The sequence below is a fragment of the Lepidochelys kempii genome, chromosome 3 (genome assembly GCF_965140265.1).
Source record: "Lepidochelys kempii isolate rLepKem1 chromosome 3, rLepKem1.hap2, whole genome shotgun sequence".
Lineage (NCBI taxonomy): Eukaryota > Metazoa > Chordata > Testudines > Cheloniidae > Lepidochelys > Lepidochelys kempii.
The window spans coordinates 182,601,671-182,621,360 of record NC_133258.1 but is presented as its reverse complement, the minus strand read 5'-3'; the positions used below and the strand labels follow the sequence as shown (position 1 = coordinate 182,621,360).

The 19,690-nt window shown below is 41.3% G+C and overlaps 1 protein-coding gene across 33 annotated transcripts in view; it reads right to left on the bottom strand.

Moving 5' to 3' along the window:
- Positions 1-19,690, bottom strand: part of NRXN1 (neurexin 1) — a 1,248,790-nt gene that overhangs the window by 171,734 nt on the left and 1,057,366 nt on the right. For all 33 annotated transcript variants that reach the window (XM_073339213.1, XM_073339185.1, XM_073339187.1 and 30 more), the window contains one exon: positions 15,000-15,171. In XM_073339213.1, the coding sequence (XP_073195314.1) occupies positions 15,000-15,171 (172 nt within the window). The remainder of the gene's footprint in view (positions 1-14,999; positions 15,172-19,690) is intronic.

The following is a 19,690-nucleotide window of genomic DNA, read 5'->3' as shown; positions in this document are numbered from 1 at the left end:
ACTAGGCGAACTAGGTGGTCGCCTAGGGCGCCAAGTGGTTGGGGGCGGCCAAAAGTGCGCTCTGGGGAGGCGGTGGAGCGGAGGTGAGCTGGGGCAGGGGGGCACGGGGAGGGCCGCCTGCAGCAAGTAATGGGGGGGCAGTGCACAGGAGAACTGCTCCCCGCCCCAGCTCACCTCTGCTCCGCCTCCTCCCTGAGCACGCATTCCCGCTCTGCTTCTCTCCCTCCCAGGCTTGTGTGCCAAACAGCTGATTGGTGCCACAAGCCTGGGAGGCGGGAGAAGCGGCGGCGTGCTCAGGGAGGAGGAGGAGCAGAGGTGAGCTGGTGCGGGGAGTTGCCATACGGCTCCCCGGGCCAAGGGAGGGGGAGGCGGGGAGTTGCCGCACGGCTCCCCAGGCCGAGGGGAGGGAGGGAGGGACGGGGCGGTGGGGAGCTGCTGCAGGGCTGGAGGAGGGGGTGGGCGCGAGGTGGACGTTTCGCCTAGGGCGTGAAGCATCCTTGCACCGGCCCTGCATCCAACCACCGCTTCCCTGCAATCCTGCTGTCCTGCAGATGCCAAACCACGTCAAGAATGGAGCCCCCTCAGATCACCATGGCAGTTATGTGCATTGTAAACACCTCACGCATTATCGTGCAGTATATGCAGAACCAGAACCTGCAAAAAGAGGTGAGGAGGTGATGGCAACGTGATGACAAGACTGATAAGGACATGGACACAGACTTCTCTCAAAGCACGGGCCCCGGCAATTTGGCCATCCTGGTGGCAGTGGGGCAGGCTCATTCTGTGGGATGCCGATTCTGGGCCTGGGAAACAAGCACAGAGTGGTGGGACCGCATAGTGTTGCAGGTCTGGGATGATTCCCAGTGGCTGCGAAAATTTCGCATGCATAAGGGCATTTTCATGGAACTTTGTGACTTGCTTTCCCCTGCCCTGAAGTGCAAGAATACCAAAATGAGAGCAGCCCTCACAGTTCACAAGTGAGTGGCGATAGCCATCTGGAAGCTTACAATGCCAGACAGCTACCGGTCAGTCAGGAATCAATTTGGAGTGGGCAAATCTACTGTGGGGGCTGCTGTGATCCAAGTAGCCAACGCAAACACTGAGCTGCTGCTATCAAGGGTAGTGACTCTGGGAAATGTGCAGGTCATAGTGGATGGCTTTGCTGCAATGGGATTCCCTAACTGTGGTGGGGCATCTGGGAGAGCAGGCTATGGAACTTGGGGAGGAGGGTGGTTGGTTACACAGGGCCTGCAGTGGCAGTCTGTGCCTTTCCTGCACCTCAACTATATACCAGAGCATATCAGTTTGATCCTCCAGTAGCCTCAGAATTGCATCCTGCCTCCTTTCATCATGCTGCCGCCACCTTTCCTCTTGATCCTGCCACCTCTCCTGTTGCTCCAGCCTCCTGTCCTCGTGTTCACTTTGTGCTTTCCTGGACTCTGCCATTGTCTGCCTCCACACATTCTGCTGGGCTCTTTCAGTTTGGGTGGATTGCATGCGAGAACATGTCATTGTGAGTGTGGTTTTTTTGCATTTGTATCTGCACTAGCCTCTGAGATGGAGATGCTAGTTGCAGCATTGAAACATTTGCAGCTGCGGGAGGAAAAAAAGGGAGATTAAAATTGAAAAAGACCCATTGGCCATTTAAAAGGAGAGTCTGAAGTTTTCGGGTTAACGTGCAGCACAACCCAACTAACCCCCCCCCCCACACACACACACCCAATTCTCTAGGATGATCACTTCATCCCTCCCCCCACTGCGTGGATAACAGCAGGGATGATTTCTTTTCAGCCACAGGCAAACAGCCCAGCAAGAATGGCCACCTCTGATGTCCCCTAAATAAAATTCCCCTATTTCAACCAGGTGACCATGAGTGAGATCACTCTTCTGAGGATAACACAGAGAGATAAAGAACGGATGTTGCTTGAATGCCAGCAAACACCGGGACCACACGCTGCCACGCATTCTTATGCAATGATTCCAGACTATGTGCTACTGGCCTGCCATAGTAACATGTCCTACCATGGAGGACGCAATAAGGCTGCCCTACCCAGAAACCTTTTGCAAAGGCTTTGGGAGTACCTCCAGAACAGCTTCATTGAGATATCCCTGGAGGATTTCCGCCCAGTCCCCAGATACGTTAACAGACTTTTCCAGTAGCTGTACTGGCCGTGAATGCATCCCAAGTCTTCAGGGCAAATTAATCATTAAACACACTTGCTTTTAAACCGTATATTATATTTACAAAGGTACGCTCACCAGAGCTGTCTTCTCCGCCTTCAAGGTCTGGGAGCCCAGGTTGGCAGGGTTGAGAGGGTGATAAACCGGGTTGGCTCCAGGGTGATAAAACACTTCCTGGCTGTTGGGGAGAACGGTTTCTCTGCTTGCCTGATGTGAGCTATCTCCCCCTCATCATCATCTTCCTCATCCCCAAAATCCTCATCCCTGTTGTGTGAGACTCCCTCCTTGCAGGTGTCCACAGACGGTGCGGGGGGGAGGGTGGGCAGTGGTAGGGGCACCTCCTAGAATTGCATGCAGCTCATCATAGAAGCGGCATGTCTGGGGCTCTGACCCTGAGCGGGCATTTGCCTCTTGCATTTTTTGGTAGGCTTGCCTAAGATCCTTAAGTTTCATGCGGCACTGCTGCGGATCCCTGTGATAGCCTCTGTCCTTCATTCCCTTGGAGATTTTTTCAAATATTTTGGCATTTTGTCTTTTGGAGTTCTGATAGCATGGATGCATCTCCCCACACAGCGATCAGATCCAGTACCTCTCATTCAGTCCATGCTGGAGCTCTTTTGCGATTCTGGGACTCCATGCTCACCTCTGCTAATGAGCTCTGCATGGTCACCTCTGCTGATGAGCTCACCACACTGGCCAAACAGGAAACGAAATTCAAAAGTTTGCGGGGCTTTTCCTGTCTACCTGGCCAGTGCATCCGAGTTCAGAGTGCTGTCCAGAGCAGTCACAATGGAGCACTGTGGGATAGCTCCCGGAGGCCAACACCATTGAATTGCATCCACACTAACCCAAATTCGACCAGGCGATGTTGATTTCAGCACTAATCCCCTCGTCAGGGAGGAGTACAGAAATTGATTTTAAGAGCCCATTACATCATCAAAAATGGCTTCGTTGTGTAGATGGGCGCAGGATTAAATCAATCTAACGCTGCTAAATTCAACCTACACTCGTAGTGTAGACCAGGGCTCAGAGACACACAACTTCAGTGGGATTTTGCATGAGACAAGAATGCAAGACTGTGACTCTAAGCTGAAAAACACTTGGGGATCAAAACATCTGTAAAGTAATAGTATATCCGATGTTCTGATATTTTAAGAATGCATACCATACACAACCATAATTAAATGAAACCTTTAGCATCGTGTGGCCTTTTGAACAGAGCACATTTATTTTTCTGTAATTATCTCTCTCCCTTTTAGGCAGCCACAACCCTGAAGTTATAAATAAAGTAGCCCATTATTGCTTACCGCTTATTATGGCTTATCAGTTTTGTATTTAGGGAAAATCAATTTTGCCTTTATGTGTACAACTTTTTGTTTCATATTCGACTTTTTAGTGCCCACTAAACTTAATGCAGCACTAAAGACAAAAGTTTATAGGCCTGATTCAGATATCAATTACACCAATTTATCTGTGCAATTCCACTGCCTTTAATTGAGTTGCTCCAATTTACGTGGGTGAGAGACCAGAAACAGGTTCACTGATTGTAAAGAAATAGTAGTAATTGTGCCTCTGGTACACAGGTGTATGTTAAACCTCTACATAAACTTTATTGGAGATTGGGCATTATCCGGAATGTGACAATTGCTGAGTTTATAAGATCATTAGATCAGATAAATCACGGAAGCCATCCATTTTTTCCTGATGGATGGGATATGCTGCCAAAATGACCCTCTAGTTCAGAATAACTACTATGCCTTACTTTGAATCAAGGTAATTTACTCCTGGAAAGATCAAAAAGAAGAGACAGGCTCACAGATTTTTTTTAATTGTATGATATGATTAAATAATGCTGCAGAATTGGTTACAATGGAGTTGCCATTTTGAAAACATGGAAATCTAAAGGTTCAGAGAATCATAGAATATCAGGGTTGGAAGGGACCTCAGGAGGTCATCTAGTCCAACCCCCTGCTCAAAGCAGGACCAATCCCCAACTAAGGTCTCCTTTGTTAAATATGCTTTTCTTGCTTAACTGGCAAGGTTTCAGACTGTGCCAAGGCTATATATGCTGCAGTGGAAGGAGCTTGATGTAATATAAAGAAAAAGAGTCAAGAGTGGTGATACAAGAGAGATGAAGCTGCATGGTGCATGTATGCATGTGCACTCAAGTGAGAGATGAATATCTTCATGGACCCCTGAGTACCTTAGGATAGGTCTCTTGAAATTTTATCTGGAACAAAGCAGAGTGTCATTTTGCCTATTCTGATATGAATTATAGTGCCTGTTTTGGAATTAGTTAGCTTAATAGAAGTTCTTGACCTGAAGACAATTGTGATTGTCAGAGAAATGTGATACCATTCTGCTGTCACATTTCACAACACCAGTAAAATATAACCAGGAACTCATGTACAAATGTGACCAAAATAAGAACACCTCATGTCTGGGGGAACAACTCAAATACAATGTTATTATATATGAATTAATTTTGTGTTTCATATTTTAGATAAGAAATTGTTTGGCTGAAGGGCTCAGCACAGCACTGATTTGTGCTGTCCTGAGAAAGGCTCAGGTCTCACAGCAACCTGAGGGTTGCTCCAGGAATTAACAGAAACTAGCTCCATCACAAAAGTGACATGTTTAATTTGGGTAAAGAGTGCACCTATTATACTGCTCTCTTGCATACTCTATTGGCTGACATTGGCACGTCATTAATATAAGGCTTAGTGCAACTTGCATGCTCTCCCATTAGGTAAGTGGTCTAGAATTAGGGTCAAAGGCCTAATGCTGCAAGTCCTTACTCATGAAAGAAGTCCTTACTTACTCACAAGAAGTACCACTGAAGTCAATGGGGAATAGGGGATGAGATAGGGAGGAGGGAGACCTGTGTTCTATGACTCACTGTGCAACATCGAGCAAGCAAGCTAAAGGTACAACTGGAAAATAGGGATAATGATATTTACCCTCCTTTTCAAAGTGCTCTGCTTTTCACAGATGAAATGCACTATCTAAATGCTAGCTTGTATTATCTGCAGGAGAGATTAGATGACACAGAATCCAATATGATAAATTAAGTGACTACAGATTTGCAGAATGAGGCCCCCAAATCTATTCTCCTTATTCACACAAGTGAGCCCACTGATGTCAGTGTAAATACTCATGCGAGTAAAGTGAACAAGATAGATGAGGTCAGGTTGAAAAGGATAGAGAAATAGAGCATATTCCGTGAAATAAATAAATAAAATACAGCTGGGGGTTTGGCATTGGTCTATAATTTTGTCCTGATGCCTGTGGCTTTCATATGGGGAAAGAAAATAATTGCAGAATTAATGCCCCAAAATACAAATATGCATTTATGTGAATCCAAAAATATGAAGGAAGCTGTAAGGTAACTAAAATGTTTGACAAAATACTTGATTTACTACTGCTTTTTTCTTTTCATTTATGAAACTCCTCCAGATTTGGCTAAGCAATTTTAATATACCCCACTGGGTTTTGTAAATCATGAAATGATGAGGTAAATGTGAAATATGTGATGGTAAGGACATTAAACAGATTACCGCTGAAGAAAAGATTCACCACATATGGCTGATATTTCAGGCTTTGCAGTCTGACTTAAGGAAATCATTAACAGACAGTGGTCTTCCTCGGATACCTCTAATACGTCCAGTGGGACTAGCTGTTACAGAAGCTTTCCTTATAGATCTTGTGATTCTTGGGAGCACTGTTTAATTCCCCCCTTCCTCCCATTTCCTCTAACCATTATAGGAATCCCCAGGGACCCTGTGATGTTGTTAAGAAATTCAGTTTCCACCTCATGCCATACCTAATTACTATAATCAGTTATATTTACCATCCCTTGTCATAAAGCAAAAATGAACACAAATCTGTTTCTTCTATTTTATAACTGTTCTTTATGAAAACTGCTCATTTGACATTTTCTTCCTCCTTCTTTACTAGAAGCATTGTGTCATTTTATTGTATTTAACTGAAATATGTTATACCTTCTGTGATAAAGTAATGACAACCAAACCACATATTTTATCAAAATCTGAATTTAATTACACAATCTATCAAGTCTAAGAAGGGATGAACCTTTGCATTTTACCAGGATATCTATGATGAAAGAAAAGAAAAGAAAAGAAAAGAAAAGAAAAGAAAAGAAAAGAAGATAAGATCTGTTTGCAGACTCAGAGAAACATTATTATTTAGCATTATCTGACAGAAAATTCTGATAATCTGTCAAATTAAAAAGATGATTTGACGAAATTTATTGAAACAACTTTTCAAGAAGAGACTTACTCAAACTCTTGTTTGGACAGTAGCCAGCCTCTTTAAATAAAAATGATTGAAGGATAGAAATTTTGTAATCTTTTAAAGCTTTTTTTTTTCATTGACCTTATATCAGTTTCAACAGAAGATGACCTAACAAAATATGAGGGGAAAGTGCACTGCTATTTTTATTATCACCAACCACTGACATGATCTGTGAAATGACATTGACAAAGGGTCCTAATCTCACACAGGAACATAGGAATTATCATATATGATCAAGCAGTGGTCAGTACCGAATGCTTCAGAGGAAGATGAAAGAAACCAGTCGTAGACAATTGTGGAATCACATCCCCATCAAGGAAATTTCATCCTTAACTCAATCAGTTAATTGTTGGCTTATTGTAATTGTAAGGATGTTCCTGGTATCCGTATAAATATCCAGTCTTTTTGGAATTCTTTTAAGCTCTTGGACTCCTGAATCCCATTAGGCTCTTGATATTTTGTGGCAGTGAGTTCCATGGGTTAATTATGGATTGTTTAAAAAATCATTTTCTTTGCTCTTTTTTAAATGTTTCAGTTCCTACAAATGTTCTCATGTTCTTGTATTATGAGAAAAGTCTAACAAGGAGTATCCAATTTACTTCTCTATATCATTTATTCTATTATATACCCCTATAATAGCCCCTTTTTTCCACTTCCTTGCTAATCTAAGTGGTTCCAGTTGCTTCAGTGACTCCTCATAGGGAATTTTCTCCATGTCTTTAATAAATGTTGTCACTCATCTCTTAACCCCTTCTATTTCTGCTATAATTTTTTGAGGTAAGGCGACAAGAACTGAACATAGTATTCCAGGTGAGAGTGTGCCACTGATTTATATAACAGTTTTATAATATTTTCAGTATTATTTTTTATCCCATTCTTTATGCATTCTAAGATCGTGTTCACTTTTTTGACCATTATTGTGCACTGAGTAGAGGTTTTCACTTTGGTCTTTGTCTGGAGTTGTTACAGTTAATTTAGATCCCAGCAGTAATAATTATCCCACCCATGTGAATTACCTTCCATGCATCAACTAAGATTTCCACCTGCTATTGTGATGCCTATTCACCTATCTTTATCAGGTCCCTGTGGTGTCTTCTCCAGTACAGACTAACCTAAATTTGTGTAATTTATAACTATTGCTATCTCAACGTTCCATCCCTTTTCAATATTAGTAATAAATATATTGTTTATGGTATAAATCAGCATAGTTCCACTGCAGTGAATGGATTTACACTAATGATTTAAACCAGCTGAGAATCTGGCCCTTTGCTTTCAGTTTCTTAGCCAGTTTATGATCTATGAAAAAACTTTACCTTTCCCCCCTGAATAGCTTCTTGTGAGGGACTTTAACAAAAGCTTTGTGAAAGTCCAAATAAATTATATTCACTGGTTCTCCTTTATCTCTTCTATCAATCTATAATAGATTTAGCAGTAATGGGAGTTATCTGTGGAAGTTCCCAGGTGTAGAAGTGAGATTAATAGAATCCCAGGAAAGCTGACTTCTTGAACGTGTGAAATTCATTACAGCATGTTGATGAGTTTTGCCTCCCAAGTATCGCAGGATTTACCTCTATTGGGTAAACCAAAGAACTACAGAGCCACTGGTATCTTTCTTTCTCTCTTCTCACCACAAGGTTCATGGACCAGATGCCTTCTAGATCCAAGTAGAGAGAGGACACTCCCTTTTGCACACAAATGTTTTCCCCATGCTGTGCATTTTACCTTCTCTGTTTCCCTAAGTGAAGGGTTCTTGGGAGTTCATCTGCATAATAGTTATTCCCTGGGAAGAACTGGAGTTTAACGAGCAGGCCTAGTTTCACTGGTCCCACATTGGTTTTCAGAGCCTGTGTGACAAAGGGCACAGGGACAATGGATGCTCCATCTGATGGGGGGTTTATGCCTACCTTACAGTGGCCACAAGTTTGGGAATGGGCAGTAAGACCCTTTATATCTGAGACCTCCTCCTGGCTTCTCCAGCTCAGTGGCTGTTTTCCTTTGGACTATGCTTCTTCTGGGGCCTTGCTCCCCACAAGCAATGCGGTGCTACTCCTCTAAGTTTGTGAGTTCAGCCAGCAATTATAACAGCTGGTTCTTCAGCATCCACTGTGTACACCACTGGGTTTGATTCATCAAGAAGTCTGTCTGTAGAAATGTTAAAGCCCTTGAATCACTACTGTCTTAAAGCAGCAAAGGAGAGGATAAGGAGAAAGATGAGGTGGATATGTTCTCCCAGCCACATAGGGAAACTGTCTCAGAGGGAAAGGGAAATGGGGAGAAGGAAGATAAGCTATGTGTGTCCCACTGGCCAAAGAAAAAGTAGTGGGACCTCCCTCACATCTCACTTTGGATCGACTGGACACCCTTGCAGGCCTATGCTGTCTTAACATGGAGAACGTTCTGAAGCTCCATGAGCTGATGATAATAGCTCAAGGTGTAAATAAGATTATCCTGCAATCATTGAGTAGGCATCCACATTTCATGTCATCATCCCATGTTGGGCATTTTGAACCTGGGTGGAAGCAGTCACAACAGGTGGCAAAATATGTTTCCAACTCATTAGACTACCCAAGGAAATGAAGGATGAATTGCAAGATTGGGAGTGGTTCTGAAGGAGATGAATGATCTTTCCTGGCAGTCAGAATGGATCCTAGCAACAGACCTCCAAGTCTATTCAGATGTGATGGTGGGATTTTGGATTGGGAGTATATTTCCAAGGACAGTGGTGTGCAGAGTAATGGCCACTGCATGGGATACTTTGGGATTGCTATAGGATATCATCCATTAAGGATTTTTTTCTAGTCCTAATGAAGTTATGATGTAGAGGAAGAAATGTTTAGACAAGCAGTTCCTACTCTGGCCTGACAGTCAATCAGTGGTCCATATTAACAGCCTGGGCAGAAAATCTCCTAAAATTATGCAGTTTGTGTGCTATGATGTCTAACTCTAAACATTTACCTTAGAGTCAGTCGCATCCCAGGAATAGATATCAGATTGCTAATGCTCTGTCTCATTTCCAGGTGGAGAGGGTCTGAGCATCTAGATGAAATCTAGCCATGATGGCCCCATTCCTGGCTCCTAACTGCTTTGAGTTTGGCAGAAAGATTGATAACCCCTAAAATCTTGAGAGAGGCCCTAGGACAACATCAGATTTTCAGGATTCTTAGCCTTCGTGGATAAAGCAGGGTGAAACCACATTACTACGTGGCTCATACCCAAGTTCTCAGTTGCATTAGTCCAGAAGGGCATGTCTAAACCACACTGGGATTTCATCTTATGCCAGCATAGCTGGTTTTTCTAACTCATACAGGTGATCTTGGGTGTGCAGGTTCCTGGAGGGTTTGGCTTGATCATAACCCCAACAGGATCTCTATCACGCAGTCACTATTCAGGTCCTATCTGCTCCAGTGGTATGGAAACGGATCTTTCTGGGAGTGTTTTTGGCAGCTTTTTCCTGTGTCACCTGTGTTGGAGAGATTGTAGTGGTGTCAGACCTAGAGGTGTTAGAGAGGGCATTGGCAGGGGGTGCTTCATGCTACAGCAGACAGGGCCTGTGTTTCACCCATGCTTTTCTAAGATGGTTAAAGTGGGCTAGAGATCCATGATGGTTGTCTGGAAATGCAAGTTTGCCCATTCCAGGCTCTGCTGGCATATCACTTATCTCATCCTGCAGTACCAGGCCCCTCTCTGTCTCCTCTGGGACAACAGTTTTGTGCCTAGATACCAGTCTGCCCATATCTAATGTACTGGTTATTGCAGAAAATACTTTGGATCAGTGGGACTTTGACTCTGTGCTCTTGGAGGCCCAGAGTCAGTTTCTCACACATCCTGATAATTAACTTGGGAGAGAATGATGTGGTTTGGGGGACAGGGGATAATCAACTAGTGAAAAGGGAGTTTTGACGGCATGCTCAGAAGTTTTCTCAGTCCCAATAAATAAGGTCAGAAAACCTTCTGAGGGGCAAACCATGAGCCAGAAAAGGGGCAAACAAAGGTAGCAAAATTTAGTAAGGAAGTGGGGAGAGGTGTCAGTCATCAGGCATATAGGAACATAATGTATAGGTTCCTGAATTTAATTTAGGAGAACGGAATGCATGCATGCAGTGCAGTTCTAGGCGTTTTTTTATTGCTCATCGAAAGATGAATGGATCTACTCTTCATCAGAGGGAGCATCCTAGTGAGCTTCTGGATCAGGAGTTAAATGAAGTACAGGTGCATTAGCAGGGCCCAAACTCATCCCAGTCCCAGCCACAGGACTGGGAGTTGGTGAGCAAAATCAGTACAACCAGTGAGAGCTGGGATGGGGGAAGCTATGGATTTAATTCGGAGCACAGATTGAAGTACCCTTCATTATAGCTCAGATGTTTAACTCAAAAAAAAGGCCAAGTCTGGTGCCAAATCTCACTGGCTGGGAGGTGACTAAAAAGGCCTTAAAGCACTGAATTAGTTAGCTGCTGGATACTTTTGGAGGAAAAGGAGGGTTACATCTCTTCTATAATACATTTTGTTGTATTAATGTATATATTATTTTTGTTTCTATACTTTATTCTGTTACATGTCTTTCCCATTTTTCCAATGTTTGCTTTTATTTTGTTATGCCTGTAAAGAAATAGAGTTCAAATTTATATATGTTTACATGTGTGTTCACATCCTCCTCTACAAATATCAGCATAAACACACATACACTATGTGTGTGTGCATGCACATATGTATTTTATTAAATATAATATTTAGTTTACAGTGTATTTTGGGAAGAATGTATATGATCACTTCAAAGCATGTTTTTTTGACTTCTAGTAAACATATAGTGAGAGAATAATAGCCTAGTGTGAAGTGTTAGCTGCACTGTTTCGTTATCTACAGATTCTGATTGATTATTGTAAAATTGCTAGGAGGCACAATAAGAGAAAGAACAACATTCTGGCAAAATGGAAGGTATCTAAGGCCACGTCTACACTACCCGCCGGATTGGGGGGTAGTGATCGATCTATCCGGGATCGATTTATCGCATCTAGTGTAGATGCGATAAATCGATCCCCGATTGCTCTGCCGTCAACTCCGGAACTCCACCAGGTCGAGAGGTGGAAGCGGAGTCGACGGGGAGCGGCAGCTGTCGATCCCGCACCACAAGGACTCAAAGTAAGTGATTCTAAGTTGATCTAAGATATGTCGACTTCAGTTATGCTATTCTTGTAGCTGAAGTTGCGTATCTTAGATCGATCCCCCCCCTTAGTGTAGACCAGGCCTTTGATACTACACAGGCACTGAAATTAAAACAAACATGTTTGCAAGCACAGGTTCCTTTTCTAGACTAAAACATTATCACTCTGAATATAATCTTCCTTTTGTAAAGTAATAGAAGGAGAATGAGTTTCAGCGTAGCAGCCATGTTAGTCTGTATCCGCAAAAAGAACAGGAGTACTTGTGGTGGAAACTGGAAGAAAGATGTTTCTAAATATTTTAGAGAAAAAGAGATCCACTGTATATTTTAAAATAACAGATTTATTAATTAACCTGCTACTCTGGTTTATTCTTAATTAAGCAATACAGAAGCAAGAAGAGGGGGTAAATCTGTGTTTAAATATTTTGGTGAGAGGTGCTTTATAAAATTAGATAGAAAAATCTCAAAAAACAGAAACTGCAGAAACCCATATCTTTGGCACTGAAATGAAAGTTAATGCCCCATAATGCAGGAATCTATTACAATTTGTCCATCCACCAAACATCTGATATATCAGCTAGTTCACTGGGTAGTCAGGATGGTTAAGTGTTCCTGTCAATCCTTAAAGTACTAATAACAGCAACACTTCTGAAACAGATATAGCAGGAGATATAACAGTGTTTGCCAACCTGCAATATCTGACAGCTTTAAGAATTCACTTCTAGAAATAGTGCTTTCAGGAGAGCTGGAGTGATATCTCTCAAAATGGCACCACTTACATATTTGGAGAAAAATCAATCTTGCACACTTCTGAACTATTCCGTGTTTGGAGGTATCCACACTCTTCTGAGCTGGTTTGATGTATCTCAAAGTGAGATATCAATGCAAGTATATGAAGAAACTATGCCATTCTGAAGAAAGGCATAGCAAAAGTTCAGCATTAGATGAAATAACATGAGAAAAATCAAAAGTAAAGTATGGAAAGATGATATGTTGATTAGAAGGGGGAAAAAACAACTTTTGAAGATGATGTTATTGTATGAAGAAGGACAATATGATGCTAGTGATAAAAACTCAAGGAAAATTAAAGCTTTACAATGGTTGTGCATGAGACAAGCAATAAAACAAGCAAGGAAATTCTGAGCTATATTTGAAAGAGTAGCTTTAATCAACCTCAACCATAGCTACTGTGGGGACAGCAAATATAAACAGAAATACAACAAATAATATTTTATCATTTTACAGAAATTATCTAGAAGCCCTGTCTCCACACAACAATCTAGGTAAGATTTTTAATGAAAAGGAAAGTGTCCTCATTTTAGCACTCACCATTGTTGGTACTGCAGCACGTAAGAGGTGACTCTCAGAATATCTTACATTCCGCTAGGAAAATTGGCCATTATCTTTTGCACAAAAGTCTAGGTATGTTCTAAATTTATGGAAAGTTAAAAAAAAATGTAACTGAAGTCTTGGGCATGGTCTGAATGTATTGCTTCAGCATGGTCATTTCCTTATTTTTAAATGGGATCATTAGAGTATTCTGTATATTAACGTGCCAGTACTACAGCTCTTATATTGCATGTTTTCGTTTCTGTAAAATGGAGCTATCAGTATGTTAATGTTTGTTTCTTTCCTTAGAGTTTGGGATATTGCTCTAAAGTCAGACTTTTTCCATACCAGTGGATAGCTACTTTAGAGCTTCAAAAGATTGCAACCAGTGTAAAGGAAAATAATGCCATATTTCAGGCCTCATCTACACAAGCATCCCTTTCCCCTGCCCTCTCCAAAAGCCCTGTTTCCCCTTCTCATTAAATTAAAGTCCCACTCCATTTCCCTTTATTCCAGCCTCCACTGACCCCCCAACCCTATTAAAGCTAAAAGGCTTTGGGGGAAATCATGTGCATGACATGCGTGTGCACACACACACACACACAGAGTTTGCTTTTCTCTATAATATAGCATCGCTATTCTGAAGTTTGCATGTCATATGTTCCATTGTGCTTCTTTATGGAAGTGTTTTGCGTTTCAGATGTAAAACTAGCCTTGTGTGCTGTCAAATGCAACTAATCTCTCATTTTAAATTGAATACCAAGAATTGCTAGTTCGTTGAACATATTGGCACACAGACCTTGGGCATTCATGGTTATCTGGACCCACCTTTTGTATAGATTTTCTACACCATTTTTGTTTTAAATATGAGCATTTTCCCAGATTTGATCCACAAAAGACTGTTCACCTGTGCAATTTTCTATTCCTGAGGCATAAAACTGAGAGGATCCTCTCAAATGCAAAGGAAAAGAAGTTGATTCAAGTATAACAAATTCATTCTTAGCACAAGGAATGCAATTGATATACTCTGTAATTAAAATATAAATCCATGAAGAAGGGGACAGTCTTTTTTTCTTTATTTTAAAAGATAAAAAATTCTACCATTTATTTGTATCTAAAAAGATTAACTAGTAAATATGCTCACCAGACTAGCTTTCATTTTCATCTCTGGCTTGCTGCCTTTGATTTACTAATACAAACATTCACAAAAATTGTCAACAAATAATGTGCAGATTTGCAAATTACCACTAATGGCTCAACAGTTATTTTAAATAAGAAACATGTTGTATATCTGAAGAACTGATGCCTTTAAAAACAAATAATATTAATGGCAAACATTCTTCTTCAAGGCACAGGATTTGAATACTAAATTCAGGCCAGATCCTGGAAACCCTTTCTTCTTGTGAGTGGCTCCATTTATGTCAATGGGGCCACTCATGTGAGTAAAGCTTTTGTAGGATCAAATCCATATATTGTATTTAACTAAATGCACTTTAAATTGATTGCGTATGCAGCTAAGAACTGATGTATGTGTATGCAGCTAAGAACTGATGTATTTTCTTCTCTTTCTAGATCTGTTGTAATACTTCTGTTGATTTCGTAAGTTTCAAAGCACTATAAAAGCCGGATGTTATTAAAAGACCACAGACAACATTTTCTTCAATACAAATTTTCCCATAAGTCATTTTTGGGGGGCTTATCATGTTGCTTTTGTCAAAGCCTTTTCTATGTCTAAGTACAATGATCCAATAAAGAATATAACAAATTTAAAAAGGAACTTGGCTATTTTGTGCCTTGACATCTACATTTCTCCATTCTCACTTATGTTTTTAAATTTGACAAAAGATAGGAAATGCCATCATCACAAACTGCAAGATGTTCATGACTCTTTGACTACCCAATTAACTACTAGAGCATCTTGAAGGAGTCGATATTTTATGAGTACAGAAGCAAAGCAAAGCACATTTCCAAATACTTCCCCACCCCCTTTTCAACAAATGTTTGTTTACTTTCTTACCTGCTGGGTAACGTTCTATAACTGGCCAGCTGTCCACCTGTAATGTGGCATTGCCGCCACTTCTTGTAAAACGTACTACATGGTATTTTCCATCATTAATTATTGCGTTGATCTCTTCGATAGAGATGTCATCAGTTCCAACATTAAACTTAACTCCAATTTTTCCCTGGTGCTGTTTAAAAAAAAAAAGGAAGAGGAGGAGGGAAAAGAAGAAGTACTGATTAAGAGTTGTTTTAGTGAGAATTAGAGATTGTGTTGTACTGGGAAAGATTCCTAACAACAGCTTCTCTCCTTAGATTTAACTTCTGAAGGCTTGCATATGGTAGTAACAAACTCCTGACAGTTCATTGAGTCTGGGACATCTCTTTCAGGGATAATTGATATTCCACATCAGTTACTTTCACCAACTGAGTTTGCTCCTTTTCCCAAAGGGTCTCACCAAGAAAAAAATTAAAAAGCTCAAGTAAATTTCTTCCCTATGGTCCCCTATCTTCTTCATGAATACCAAATAGCTTTCTTTATTTAACAGGGTTTAAAAATAGAAAAGTCAGCACTAGCTCCTCTTTCATCAGCAAGAAGAATAAGGATTTCTTTCAGCTTGAAAAACTGGGACCCATTTTCACAATCCCTTCCTCACAAACCTATCCTATAGTCACAAAAACAGTCCTGAGGAAGTCAATAGGATTAGTCTAATGAGCATGGATGACTGTTGTGAGTAAGGGTTTTCAGAATTAGACCCATAGAGGGATGGAGTTTATTTGTAATGCAAGAGAAGTGTCTGTCACTTTAAATACACATAGGCTCAGATTCTGCAATCAGATCCACACAAATGCAGAATCAGGGCCACAGTTATTTCAGTGATAGTTGAGGGAACTCCACATTTCACAGGAATAAATCTAATACCTTGCATTTCCTTTCACAGGCAAAAACCTTGGGGGGAGGGAACTTTCAGAAGAATTGTCAGGAAAATCTAGAAATATTTAAAATTTCTTAGCCTCATCTTCTGGGTTAGAAATATTCTAAGCTCATATTGTTTTTATAAATTCTGCAAAACAAAAACTGGTGATGATATCACTAGACATATGCTACTGATTTACTCATGTACAGGATTATACCTTCTTTGAGATGGGTAAATGGTTCAATACTATAATATATTCTAATAATTAAGAAGACATCTGTAATGGGGTATTTATAGCTTAATGAAGTACTTCAGTGTGCTCATTAAAAACAATGACTAAAGAAGTTATAGGTTTTTTTCTACAAAAGTCAGGAGATATACTTCATTTGTGAATAATGACTGTTATTAAACTGAGGTGAAAAGGAAATATTGCACAGTGTAGTATCAGAGACATATGTAGAGTTAATAATAATTCTATAAATGGTTTCATAGCCTATGAAAATAACTTTTTTACCTCAAAAGTTATTTTTTACCTCAAAAGTTATTTTTAATTTTTGTTTATTAGATTTACTCCAAGAAACTCACTTCACAGCCCATATCTCTAACTCCTTCTCCCTCTTGAGCTTTCCAGAAAGAGGCTTTGTCCTTCCAATGCAGCTTTGATCTCTGCCCTCTCTATCCATTACTCCCCCAGACCCACAGGCTGCAGAAGTGATGTCAGATAACTCCTCTGACCCTCATCTTTTGAAGTCCAGTCCTTTCTGGCTCCACTCCTTCCCCAACTGCTCCTGTCCCTCTGCCTGGCTCTTTCTTGCTCTCCTATCAGTTTTCTACTCTCAACTAAAAAGAAAAGGAGTACTTGTGGCACCTTAGAGACTAACCAATTTATTTGAGCATGAGCTTTCGTGAGCTACAGCTCACTTCATCGGATGCATACTGTGGAAACTGCAGCAGACTTTATATATACACACAGAGAATATGAAACAATACCTCCTCCCACCCCACTGTCCTGCTGGTAATAGCTTATCTAAAGTGATCATCAGGTGGGCCATTTCCAGCACAAATCCAGGTTTTCTCACCCTCCACCCCCCCACACAAATTCACTCTCCTGCTGGTGATAGCCCATCCAAAGTGACAACTCTTTACACAATGTGCATGATAATCAAGTTGGGCTATTTCCTGCACAAATCCAGGTTTTCTCACATCCCCCCCACCCCCCATACACACACAAACTCACTCTCCTGCTGGTAATAGCTCATCCAAACTGACCACTCTCCAAGTTTAAATCCAAGTTAAACCAGAACATCTGGGGGCGGGGGTGTAGGAAAAAACAAGAGGAAACAGGCTACCTTGCATAATGACTTAGCCACTCCCAGTCTCTATTTAAGCCTAAAGTAATAGTATCCAATTTGCAAATGAATTCCAATTCAGCAGTTTCTCGCTGGAGTCTGGATTTGAAGTTTTTTTGTTTTAAGATAGCGACCTTCATGTCTGTGATTGCGTGACCAGAGAGATTGAAGTGTTCTCCGACTGGTTTATGAATGTTATAATTCTTGACATCTGATTTGTGTCCATTTATTCTTTTACGTAGAGACTGTCCAGTTTGACCAATGTACATGGCAGAGGGGCATTGCTGGCACATGATGGCATATATCACATTGGTGGATGTGCAGGTGAACGAGCGGGCATGTGCCAGCAATGCCCCTCTGCCATTTACATTGGTCAAACTGGACAGTCTCTACGTAAAAAAGTAGATGGACACAAATCAGATGTCAAGAATTATAACATTCATAAACCAGTCGGAGAACACTTCAATCTCTCTGGTCACGCAATCACAGACATGAAGGTCGCTATCTTAAAACAAAAAAACTTCAAATCCAGACTCCAGCGAGAAACTGCTGAATTGGAATTCATTTGCAAATTGGATACTATTACTTTAGGCTTAAATAGAGACTGGGAGTGGCTAAGTCATTATGCAAGGTAGCCTGTTTCCTCTTGTTTTTTCCTACCCCCCCCCCCCAGATGTTCTGGTTTAACTTGGATTTAAACTTGGAGAGTGGTCAGTTTGGATGAGCTATTACCAGCAGGAGAGTGAGTTTCTGTGTGTATGGGGGTGGGGGGGATGTGAGAAAACCTGGATTTGTGCAGGAAATAGCCCAACTTGATTATCATGCACATTGTGTAAAGAGTTGTCACTTTGGATGGGCTATCACCAGCAGGAGAGTGAATTTGTGTGGGGGGGTGGAGGGTGAGAAAACCTGGATTTGTGCTGGAAATGGCCCACCTGATGATCACTTTAGATAAGCTATTACCAGCAGGACAGTGGGGTGGGAGGAGGTATTGTTTCATATTCTCTGTGTATATATAAAGTCTGCTGCAGTTTCCACGGTATGCATCCGATGAAGTGAGCTGTAGCTCACGAAAGCTCATGCTCAAATAAATTGGTTAGTCTCTAAGGTGCCACAAGTACTCCTTTTCTTTTTGCGAATACAGACTAACACGGCTGTTACTCTGAATACTCTCAACTAAGTAACTTCAATTTTCCATGTTTCTGCCCCAGTCTCCTCCCACAGATTAATTATCTCAGCTCCTCCAGCTGCACTGCTGATGCCTTTAGAGAATGCCCCATAATTCCTCAATGACTTCCTCTAGGTTATGTTTCTATTCTCTCGTCTCTCAGCTCTGCTCTCTTCTTTTCAAAGCAACTTTAAGTTGAAGGGGCCCTTCTCCAAACTTACTCCTTTTAGTCTGCTGCCTCACTGATCAGTCAGTCTCTCCTCCTCCAGCTGCTCTAGCCTTGACTGTACTCCTCTTGTTCTTTTCTTATCCTGCTGACCATTCCTTCAGTGTTTCTTTGGAGGCTTACCTTCCTACTCCTCCCCTTTCCACTCCCTTTTGGTGTCCCTCAGGCTTCGGTCTTGTGCCCAAATTTATCTTTTCTCCCTTGTGACAGTTACAGAGAACTAGTCATCTTACAGTCATTCAGGAGACTACCAAATCCAAAAAACAACTGTCATGCCACCATATATCCAAGTGCCAAAGCTGAATTGACTGAGAAAACGTGTAAGATTTCCACCATTTCCTACCATTAAAGCAGTAATTTGTGTGCTCCATGTGTCTTATTCATCCACTTATCCTGCTACTGATATTCAACAGAAATATAATATTGCCATAATTCTGTAGCAATCACCACTTTCACTAGGGGTATGTCTACACTATGAAATAAGATCAAATTTATAGAAGTAGTTTTTTTAGAAATCGTTTTTATATATTTGAGTGTGTGTGTCCCCACAGAAAATGCTCTAAGTGCATTAAGTGCATTAACTCGGCGGAGTGCTTCCACAGTACTGAGGCAAGTGTTGACTTCCGGAGTGTTGCACTGTGGGTAGCTATCCCACAGTTCCCGCAGTCTCCGGAAATGAGATTCAAAAGTTCGCGGTACTTTTCCGGTCTACCTGGCCAGTGCAACTGAGTTGAGACTGCTGTCCAGAGCGGTCACAATGGAGCACTCTGGGATAGCTCCCGGAGGCCAACACCGTCGAATTGTGTCCACAGTACCCCAAATTTGACCCGGCAAGGCTGATTTAAGCGCTAATCCACTTGTCAGGGCTGGAGTAAGGAAATCGATTTTAGGAGCCCTATAAGTCGAAAAAAAGGGCTTCATCGTGTGGACAGGTGCAGGTTTACATCGATTTAACGCTGCTAAATTCGACCTAAAGTCCTAGTGTAGACCAGGGCTAGGTGACGAAATACAGAACTTTTTAATGCATATGACTACATGGTATATGTATTT